This window comes from Microtus oregoni, unplaced genomic scaffold, assembly GCF_018167655.1.
Source record: "Microtus oregoni isolate MIOR12 unplaced genomic scaffold, Mior012 000105F_ref0000443, whole genome shotgun sequence".
Lineage (NCBI taxonomy): Eukaryota > Metazoa > Chordata > Mammalia > Rodentia > Cricetidae > Microtus > Microtus oregoni.
The window spans coordinates 1,913,464-1,924,400 of record NW_024544720.1 but is presented as its reverse complement, the minus strand read 5'-3'; the positions used below and the strand labels follow the sequence as shown (position 1 = coordinate 1,924,400).

The window sequence follows — 10,937 nt, the reverse complement described above, 5'->3', positions numbered from 1 at the left end:
TCTGGTCACTCCTCCTCCCCCAGCTTCCAAGTGACAGACTCCAATCAGTTAGGGCATACCCGACTGGGTCCCCACCCTCACCCCAAAGCATCACCTTCTCTCTCTTTGCTTCGTCTCCTTGTTATAGCAAGTTATCTGCTACCCCAGCCCACCTGAGGTGGTGGGTACTTATTCCCATCCATGAATGGCTGTTTTGAAAACTATGATTATTACCATTATAAATGGCTTTTTAAAAGTTCCCCCAAGAAAGGGTTTCTCTGTAGCCATGGCTGTCCTGAAGCTCACTCTATAGACTAGCCTGGCCATGAACTCTTAGAGATCCACCTGCCTCTTGCCTCCCAAGTACTAGGGTGAAAGGCATGTACCATCACCACCCAGTTGCTAAAAAAAAAAAAAAAAAAAAAAAGGGAAAACTGATTAACTTGAGGGTAGGAGATACTTTTTTTTAATCAGCTGAGAACTTCTAGTTCTAGTTACACTTGAGAGAACTCAACTAGAACTTCTAGTTCTAGTTACACTTTACAACTCGAGCAGTAAAATGATGCCAAGAAAAATTTCAACAAATTGTCCAGGCATGGTGGCTCAAACCTTTAATCCCAGCCTTCAGGAGGCAGAGGGAGGCAGATCTCTGAGTCTGAGGTCCACTTGGTCTATTGAGCAAGTTCCAGGACAGCCACGACTACACAGAGAAACACTCTCTTGAAAACCCAAACCAAACCAAACAAACTTGCTTGAACCCTGGTCTGGAGACTCCACCCTGGAAATCCAGCTACTCAAGAGACCAAGTTCAAAGTCAGCCTGGGCAACACCACAAGACTGTTTCAAAATAAAAGAAGGGGTGTGAAAATATAAATCCGTGGTCTTCCTCAACATGTTCCAGCAACAACAGAATTTATTCCAGCTGAATTCTGTGGCACATACTTGTAACTCCAGCAGTCCAGAGGTTGAAGCAAGACAATGTTCAGACTGAGGCCAAGCTGGACTATATATAAGGAAGACTGTCTCAAAACAAACAAAAAAAGTTCCTGTTATTTAAAAAAAAAAAAAAAGGCCAGGCAGTCGTGGCAAATGCCTTTAATCCCACCACTTGGGAGACAGAGGCAGCTGGATCTCTGTGAGTTCGAGACCAGCCTGGTCTACAAAGCGAGTTCCAGGACAGCGAGGGCTACACAGGAAAAACCCTGACTCAGGGAAAACACACACACACAAAACTGCCTGTGTTTCTAGAAAGCCTGTCTGTTTGTCTTTGCTGTTTTTTCACCTTCAATTTAGATTTTTTAATTTTTTTATGTTTACACATATGCATAGTAAGTCCATTTGTGTGTGTGCTCACAAGCTTATAAGTATGCCACAGTGAGCAGTCACTTGCACAGGCCAGGAGAGGACAGCATATACTCTTTGGAGTTAGAGATACAGGCAGTTACAAACCACAGTTTGCATCCTGGGAATTAATCTGGCTTCCTCTGGGAAAGCTGAGCCATCACCTCATTCTTGTTTAAAAAGAAAATTAGAAGAGAACTATGGGGAAGACTATTTTTCTATTTTTTTCTGTAGTGAATATGCTTTTTGTTTGTGTGAATATGTTTTTTTGTTTGGTTTGGGTTTTTTTGTTGTTGTTGTTTTGTTTTGTTTTTGAGACAGGGTTTCTTTGGAAGCCTGACCTAGAACTAGGCTCTTGTAGACCAGGCTGGCCTTGAAATCCCAGAGATCCACCTGCCTCTACCTCCCAAGTGCTGGGATTGAAGGTGTGCGCCATCACTACCTGGTATGAATATGTATTTTAAAGAAGACACTTTTAATTAAAAACTCATTTTGCATAGATGTGCATGTGCCAACAGCCCATAAGGCCAGTGAACAACTTTAGGGAGTTGGATCTCTTTTTTCACCATATAGGTGTCTGAGTTTGAATTCAGGTCCTTAGACTTGGCTTCAGACAACCCTAACACTGAGCAATCTCACCAAGCCCTGAATATGACTTTTAAAATTATTAGCATTATTGTTGCTCTTTTGGAGTTTTTGTTTGTTTTGTGGTTTAGTTTGGTTTTTCAAGTTAGGGTTTGTCTGTGTATCCCTGGAACTCACTCTGCAGACCAGGTTGGCCGTGAACTCAGAGATCCACTTGCTTCTGTCTCCCAAGTGCCTGTCAAAGTTATTTTTAAAAAATTACCATTTTAACCAGGTGGTGGTGCAAACGCCTTTAAACCCAGTACTTCAGAGGCAGAGGGAGGCAGGTCTCTGTGAGTTCAAGGCCAGCCTGGTCTACAAAGCAAGTTCCAGGACAGCCAGAGCTGTTACACAGAGAAACCCTGTCTCGCAAAAGCAAATAAATGAATCAAAATAAAAATACTATGTTAAACCTCATTATAAAGGCATTGCAAATTTTAAAGATCACATATTGAAATTAAACTTTATTCAACTCAATGAACTAAACAAAATCGCCAATAGAAAAAAATCCTTTTTTTGTTTTTTGTTTTTGTTTGTTTTCTTTTGCTTTTCGAGACAGGGTTTCTCAGTAGCTAAGGAGCCAGTCCTGGAACTCACTTTGTAGACCAGGCAGGCCTCCTGCTCACAGATATGTGCCTGCCTCTAACTCCTGAGTGCTGGGATTAAAGACATACACCACCACTGCCAGGCAGAAAAAAAAAATTCTTATGTGACTAAAAAAATGACACTTTTCTGAATTATTGTCCTTAAGTCCTTATATCTGTATATTTTTCCCTATCCAAATAATTTCTTCAAGCTACACAACTACAGGCTTCATATTAAATATTACTCCTCTCGAGTGAGGGGAGGCTGGGAGGAGGAAACTGAGAAGGATAGCACCAAAATACCTTGTGCCGGACTAGTGTTTCACACCTTCAATCCCGACATCTGAGAAGCAGAGTCGGGAGAATACCTGTGAGTTCAAACCCAGCCTGGTGTACAGAGTGAAACCATATAAAACCCTATCTAAAAATAAATGTATATACATTTCCAGCGAATTCATCAAATTCCAGAAGCATTTTAAGACTAAGGAAAACAATTCACAACGCAGAGAAGGAAAAGCAGCTTTCATCGTTTTCAACCCCCCCTCTTTATTTTAAAGCCACCACCCAACCTTTCCTGCCACACACACACCACGTGAATAATGTCTAGTAGGTTTGAGAGAAAGGCTCCTAAGGAATAATTCGTGAATAGGTAAGACAGGAAGTACGGTGCTGGGAGAAGCTACGTGTTGATCATGACTTCATCTTATTGGATTTATTTCCTCCATCTCTAGACTTTTCTAAATTCTATGGAAGCCCGCTCAGACTCTTGCCCATGGCTCTGCCTTCTTCCACTTAGACCCAGCCTTGTGCGTTAAACAGAAATCACGCGATTATATATAAACTCCCACCCCGCAGATTTTAATCCAAAACTCTTAAAACTAAAAGCAGAAGGGTTGGGTGGATATTCCGCAGCAGACCCTCGTTCCGGAGCTTATCTTTTTGGAGCGAGGCACCACACGGACCCGGATCCTCTAGGGAGGAGGTCAGCCGGAGCCCCAGGCGATCACACAGCAGGACAGGTTAGGACCTGGCGGCGTCACGCGCCTGGAGCCCACAGGCTCCGCCCCCAGGCAGACACAGCCAATGGCGGTGCGGGGGCGGGCCCTGCCGGGGCCGCAGCCTGGAAGGCTTTAAAGTCCGAGCCCAGCGTTCCTTGGCCAGATTTTCGGACCTCGGCGACCTCCGGAATATTAGTTTGTGGAGTATTCGTAAGTAGCTGGCTGCTCCAGGTGAGTGACCCCAGCGGGCCTAAACGCTGCGCGAACGGTTATAGGGAGGAAAATGGAGATCCCGGGACCACAGCATCTGCAACCCGTGCTGGGGACCCCAGGATGGGCCAGGACCTCGGGGTGGGGGATCCCTCGGCCTCCCTGGAGTGACGGAGTCCGTGTTGCCAAGCGGGGTCGTCGCAAGGCCGCTTGACTCCGGGCCTGATGGGACCCGAAGGGGCAGCAGCAAGACCCCCTTGAAGCTGGTCACGGGGGCCCAGGGCTCCCTGTGCCGCCATAACACCCGTGGGCGGTGGCTACGAGGGCGGAGCAGACGACAAGCCCCCCCCCCCCCCACTTCCCCCGGCCCAGCGTGGGCCCCTAACCCGAGCCGGGATCACCCGGGGGAGGGTATCGCCTCGAGGCTTTCGTTCTGGAAACTCGGTTCAGACCGGTCCCCAGCTGTGCATTAAAGTGTGAGGGGACTTCTATATCCCCCGTTTGGGCTCACTCAACACTGTCAGCACATGTAGCACATGACCTGGACCAAGTTGTCCCCTTAAGTTTCTTAGTCATACAGTACCGGGAGACTCAAGACTATCATGCCACTATAATGGAAAAGAGTTTATCCCAGTTTCTATGCCACTTACTTGGCAAGTTTTCATTATCATTATCGACACAGGGTTTCACTGTGTAGCCCTGGCTGTCCAGGAACTCTGTAGACCAGGCTGGCCTCGAACTCAGAGATCCTCCTGTCTCTGCCTCCCGAGTGCTGGGATTAAAGGCATGCACCACCACCACCCCACGAATCGAGTAAATTTCAAAGATTAATTTCTGGCTTGTTTTTCTCCACTCACACCCATACTTATTAACACGTGTAAAGACATTTCTGTTTTATTAAGGTGGTTTTAACTAATATTTTAAATGAACCAGTTTGCTGCTGGCCTAATGGCTCATGACTAAAAATCACAGCGCTTGAGAGATGAAACCAAATAAGAGTGCAAAGTCTGCCTGAACTACCAGAGATCCTGTCCATGAAAGAAAAATGTTTAAATGTTTAGCCGGGTGGTCCTGGCATGTGCTTTTAATCCCAGAACTCGGGAGAGACAGGCATATCTGAGTTCAAGGTCAGCCTGGTCTGCAGAGTGAGTTCCAGGACAGGCTCCAAAGCTGTCTGAAACCAAAAAAAATTAAAATAAAATAAAAAGGCTTTGTCAGATCCTTATTTCCTCTTTTCCTTCCCTAGGTGTTTGAACCATGAATCGTTTACTCCTCCTGGCTACCCTGTGCTTGGGGACAGCCTTAGCCACTCCAAAATTTAATCACACGTTTAATGCCCAATGGCACCAGTGGAAGTCTACACACAGAAGACTGTATGGCGCGGTATGTAATGTTTCCAGTGTCTCGAGAGAGTGAGTGGTCCTCCTTGCCCTTGGACGTTTAATGCTAGACAGTAGTAGTCTCTAGAAGCCAGCTCTTAGTGGGAACATCCCAATCACACACCCACTGTGAACGGAATAGAGCACAAATATCCCTGTTGTATGCTTTCGGGAGGAGAAATGCTTTCGTCGGGTGGGTTGGATTTTTTAAGACTTATTTATAGACTTACAAAGAGTGTTTTGCTTGCATTTATGTCAGTGCATCATATGCATCATGGAACTAGAGTTATGGATGGTTGTGACCTGTGTGTGGTGCTGAGAATTAAACCTGGGTCTTCACCCACAAGACAAGTGTTCTTAACAACTGAGCCATCTCTCCAGCCCCTTAGCCCCTCTTTTTTGTTGGGGTTGACAGGGTTTCACTGTCGTGCAACTCACTAGAGACCAGATTGGCCTCAAACTCACAGACATTCGCCTGCCTCTGCCTCCCCAGTACTGAGATTTAAAGACATGTGCCAACCTACCTGGCTTCCCCTCGATTTTTAACAAAAATAAAAACTGCCAGTTCTATGTTTGCTTCTAGAATGAGGAAGAGTGGAGGAGAGCAGTGTGGGAGAAGAATATGCAGATGATTGAGCTGCACAATGGGGAATACAGTGAGGGGAAACACGGCTTCACCATGGAGATGAACGCCTTTGGGGACATGGTGAGTGTGATGTGATACAAGCTCTCTGGACTTTGTTTTCTTTTTACAAAATTATCTCACCTCTTCAATTTTTTTTTTGTCTTTCTCGGAAGACCAATGAGGAGTTCCGGCAGTTGGTGAATGGCTATAAGCACCAGAGGCACAGGAAGGGGAAAGTATTTCAGGAGCCTCTGATGCTTCAGATCCCCAAGTCTGTGGACTGGAGAGAGAAAGGTTGTGTGACTCCCGTGAAGAATCAGGTATGAGGGCTGGGAGACGTCTCAGCTGTGTGAGTGGGAGAACCTGAGTTTTATCCCCACAGCCCACACCTGGGAGAGAGAAAGTTGATGTGGTAGCACTTCTGCCAGTAAGTAGGAAGCAAGGCAGATAGGTTCCCAGGGCTTACTGGCCCACCAGCATGGCCAAGTCAATGAGTTCCAGCCAAAAGTGAGACAGCCTGTCTCAGAAAACAAGGTAGATAGTGACTGAGAAGCAATGCCCAAGGTTGGCCTCTGGCATGAACATACACACATACACACACACCTAACCCTGCCTGCCCCTCAAAAAAATCAGGTGTTGACCTTGTCTGGTTCATACCTTTTCCCACAGAATGGCCAAGAAGGTCTGGAGTTTGCTATAATGCTGTGTGATGTACAAGTTCTTTATTATTATTCTTGGCAATTTTATACACTCAGCCCCCAACATCCTCCCCTCAACCATATCAACACCAACACCCCCAACGAGTACCCATCTCACCCTCAGGTCTTTTTGTTCTGTAGCCCGTGGAGTTTAACCAGGGCCACCCAGCCTACCGTGCACACATAGGTGTGGCGTAGCTATCCACCCACTAGAGCCTGGGCAACTCCATACTGACAGCATCACTGAAGATGACTCCCCTCCTCCGGTAGCCACCAACTGCCTGTCGCTCCTGTGCTTTAGCCTGGACCCTACACAGTATTTTGGTCTGTCTGCTCTTGGGCATATTACACCTTTGGAGCGTGAATGGAACAGGGTCTCAAGATTGCCTAGCCTGGCCCCAAGCTTAGAATCTCCCAAGTGGATTTCGGCCACGCATCGCCACATCCAGTTTCCTGTTTAAAGGCACATGTAAAAGCTGTTGACTATCTTTGTCTTGTAAACCCCCTTATCTCTTTCTCTTTCCAGGGCCAGTGTGGTTCGTGTTGGGCTTTTAGTGCCAGTGGGGCCCTGGAAGGACAGATGTTCCTTAAGACTGGCAAACTGGTCTCCCTGAGTGAGCAGAACCTTGTGGACTGTTCCCGGGCTGAAGGCAATCAGGGATGCAATGGTGGCTTGATGGATTATGCCTTCCAGTACATTATGAACAACAAAGGTCTGGACTCAGAGGAGTCCTATCCCTATGAAGCAAAGGTAATTGGTTTGTTTCCTCTCTGTTTTTAGAAACATTACCAGACATGGTTTTCATAGTTCGTGCTTTGTGGATAGCTAACAGCCTTTTGTTTTGAGGGTTGGTTTGTGAGTACTGACCTGACATTATGAACTGAACGTTGCTAAGGGTTTTGTTTCTAGTTGTGATCGAGTCTCTCCTTTAACTTTCAAAGGAAGGACCTTGTAAGTACAGATCTGAGTTTGCTGTGGCTAATGACACAGGATACGTGGATATCCCTCAGCAAGAGAAGGCTCTCATGAAGGCCGTGGCAACTGTGGGGCCTATTGCTGTGGCTATGGATGCAAGCCATCCGTCTTTCCAGTTCTATCGTTCAGGTAATTGTTAGAATTAGTGCCACCCTGCCTTTGCAGATGAGTTTTGCTTCTACTGTTGGGGATTTTGAGTCTACGTTTAATATACAGATGTTTTGGTTTGATCAATTGGGCATTTTCAAGGTTTCTTTTTTTTTTTTTTTTTTTGGTTTTTCGAGACAGGGTTTCTCTGTGGCTTTGGAGCCTGTCCTGGAACTAGCTCTGTAGACCAGGCTGGTCTCGAACTCACAGAGATCCGCCTGCCTCTGCCTCCCGAGTGCTGGGATTAAAGGCGTGCGCCACCATCGCCCGGCATTTTCAAGGTTTCTTAATTAATTATGCTGGGGACAGCGGTGCATGTAAGTGCAGGTGCCCTGAAGTATCAGATCCCTTGGAACTGGACTGAGAGGCAATTGTAAGCCACCCAGTGGGTGCTGGAACCAGACTCAGGTTCCCTGCCAGAGCAGTGGATACACGTAACTGCCGAGACATCTCTCCAGCACCCCTCTCTTTAAATCTTAATGCTTTTATTTGGGGATGCGTGCGACTGCTATGCATGCATATGGAGGTAAGAAGACAACTTGCAGGAGTTGGTTCCTTTCCACTGTGTGTGACCCCAGAATCAGACTCAGGCCCTGAGCCTTTTTAACAAGCACCTTTACCTGATAAGCCATCCCACCATCTGAAATGTTTCTTTAAAGATTATGAATTACTTCTATAGATAGACCCTAATTTACCTAACTCTTCTCCAATAGCTGGATCTTTTTCCAAAAGATTTATTGCTGTAATTAGGACTTTTAAGGAGCCTGTCGTTCAATAGAGGAAAGCGGGGAGAGAGCTTGTTCATCCTTTTTTTAGATTTAAGAGTAGCAGGGTTTATGGTTTTGGTATGCTAGCTAGAAGATGGAGCCTATCGCCATAGGCTTTAAAACAATAGGATTTTTCTTTTATAATTCATTCCTGTAATCCCAGCTCTCAGGAGGCAGAGGCAGGATCAAGGTCAGGCCCATCCTTGGTTACATAGCCTGTTGGAGGTCAGCTTGAACTACATCAAACCTGTCAAATACTGAGACAGGATTTCACTATTGTCGACCAGGCTGGCCTTCTCTGCTGTGCTGGGATTAGGGCATGCACCAGGTCACCCAACATGTCCACTACTATTTTTTGACTAGTATCTTCTAGTCAAATTTGGGACTTTGGGATCTGTGACATTGTGGGGAACAAGGTGGATCACAGTCCCATGGTGACTAGGACCTCTCACCAATTGTTCATTTAACTCTGCCAGGCATCTACTATGAACCGGACTGTAGCAGCAAGGACCTCGACCACGGGGTTCTGGTGGTTGGCTATGGATTTGAAGGAACAGATTCAGCTAAGAATAAATTTTGGATTGTCAAGAACAGGTAAGACTCAAAATGTTTTATTTTAAATTGAAAAGGGAATTCTTTTAGGGTTTTCAATATTTGGATGCAAGTTCACAGACATTCAAATTTTATTTTATTTTATTTTTATTTTTTTTGGTTTTTCGAGACAGGGTTTCTCTGTGGTTTTGGAGCCTGTCCTGGAACTAGCTCTTGTAGACCAGGCTGGTCTCGAACTCACAGAGATCCGCCTGCCTCTGCCTCCCAAGTGCTGGGATTAAAGGCGTGCGCCACCACCGCCCGGCTAGACATTCAAATTTTAAAACTCTGGACGTCTTACAGAGTGAAGGGTTTGTGTTTTAGATTCTGAACTAAGCTTGTGGAGGAGATTCTTACATATTTGTAACATTGAATTTCCAAATTTGGCTTAAATTTCAATAAGCCTATGAGACCTGTGTGATTTCACCTTGCTTTTTAGTCTTCAGCAAGAGATGGCCAGCAGAAACCTTAGCCCATCTCCCTGTATTATCTTCATTTTGCTCTCAACAGCCTTAAAGCCTGTCAAAATTAAGTCTCACAACTAATTATCTTTCACTGAGATAAAACATAACATTGGTTGTGGAGAAAATCATTCTGTTAAAATCTAGTTTGCCTCAATGATGTATCTTGCCCAGAATATGCAGAACTCTGGGTTCAGTCTCTAGCACCACCATGTAACACCTGGTGTGTGGTGTGGTTGGACCTTGACCTAACACAGGAGGTCAAGGTCCAAGTATTCAAGGGCATCCTCTTAGGGAACCAGTGAGGTTAACCTTGGCTACACAAAACCCTATCTCAAAATAAGTGAGGGGCCAAGGTGACTTGTCACCCAGTCCTGTGGACCTATGTTCGTATCCCCAGCACCCTCAAAAGCCGTGTACTGCAACACACACTGTACCCCCAGGGCTGGCCATCAGGGGGCTGTGAGCTCTGGGTTCAGTGGGAGATCCTATCAAAAAAGTAAAAGAAGGAGATGACGGCACCAGCATTGACAGTAAACAGGAATGAATGCCTCTGTGTATTTTATGTGTAGATCTTAGAGCACTCAGCGCTAAGTTCAGTCCTATTTTTTCAAGTGTTAATTATTAATCATTCTCATGTTTCCTTGAATCTCTTTCAGCTGGGGTCCTGAATGGGGTATGGAAGGCTTCGTCCATATAGCCAAAGACAGGAACAACCATTGTGGACTTGCTACTGCGGCCAGCTACCCTACCGTGAATTGATGGGGAGCGGTAATGAAAGACTCCTGGACACTGCGTCCAAAGGGATGTGTCTTAAAACTGACCAAACCCTTACTGAGACCATAGTACTTGAATCACTGAAGATCCAAGTCATGATTTGAATTCTGTGACATTTTTACCTGGGTTAAATGTTACCACTACTTAAACTACTCTACACACAGCTTTATCATATTGAACACTCATTGCTTAATTCTGAGTCTGGAATATTTGTTTTATAAAGGATGTATAAAGATTTCTTTAGCTTTTAAAATAAATTTCAGTTCAGTGTATGTAGGTGGGACTTCCTTTTGTAATGTGCTGACAAGTGTTTGGGGCTAAAGACTGGCTTGGGGTGTTGTGGTACAGCATGGAAAACGACCGGTGCTGCTGGGCTTTCTGATTTTAAAGATAATAGATTTAACCTCAGTTTCCCATCAGGTATATGATAAGTTAGCTATGGGGTAATTGTTGTTTGTTTACACCTTCATTTTCTGTTTCTGTGTGTGTGTGTGTTAGATGTGATGCATGCATGCTGCAATACATGTGTGAGGTCAGAGCCTAACTTGGTGGAGTCAGTTCTTCTACAGTGTTTGTCCTAGGGATCAAAATCAGGTTGTGAGGCCACAATGCCTTTACCATGGAGCTGTCTTGCCAGCCCCACTTGTTTTAAGTGGCATATAATTACATATGTTTTTGAAATACAATAAAATGTTTTGATACATGTATAATATGAAATAATCAGATAGGGCTAATAAGTTTACCTCAAATATTTTATCACTTTATTTAACTTTTTTAGCT

At 45.1% G+C, this 10,937-nt stretch overlaps 1 protein-coding gene across 1 annotated transcript; it reads left to right on the top strand.

The window, feature by feature from the left end:
* Nucleotides 1-3,624: 3,624 nt before the first annotated feature.
* LOC121443367 (procathepsin L) lies at nucleotides 3,625-10,429 on the top strand. Its single transcript, XM_041645109.1, has 8 exons — nucleotides 3,625-3,757; nucleotides 4,983-5,119; nucleotides 5,699-5,821; nucleotides 5,914-6,060; nucleotides 6,965-7,189; nucleotides 7,381-7,543; nucleotides 8,805-8,922; nucleotides 10,040-10,429. Exons 2-8 carry the CDS (start codon nucleotides 4,994-4,996, stop codon nucleotides 10,140-10,142), a joined length of 1,005 nt encoding a protein of 334 aa, XP_041501043.1. The 5' UTR covers nucleotides 3,625-3,757; nucleotides 4,983-4,993; the 3' UTR covers nucleotides 10,143-10,429.
* Nucleotides 10,430-10,937: the final 508 nt, after the last annotated feature.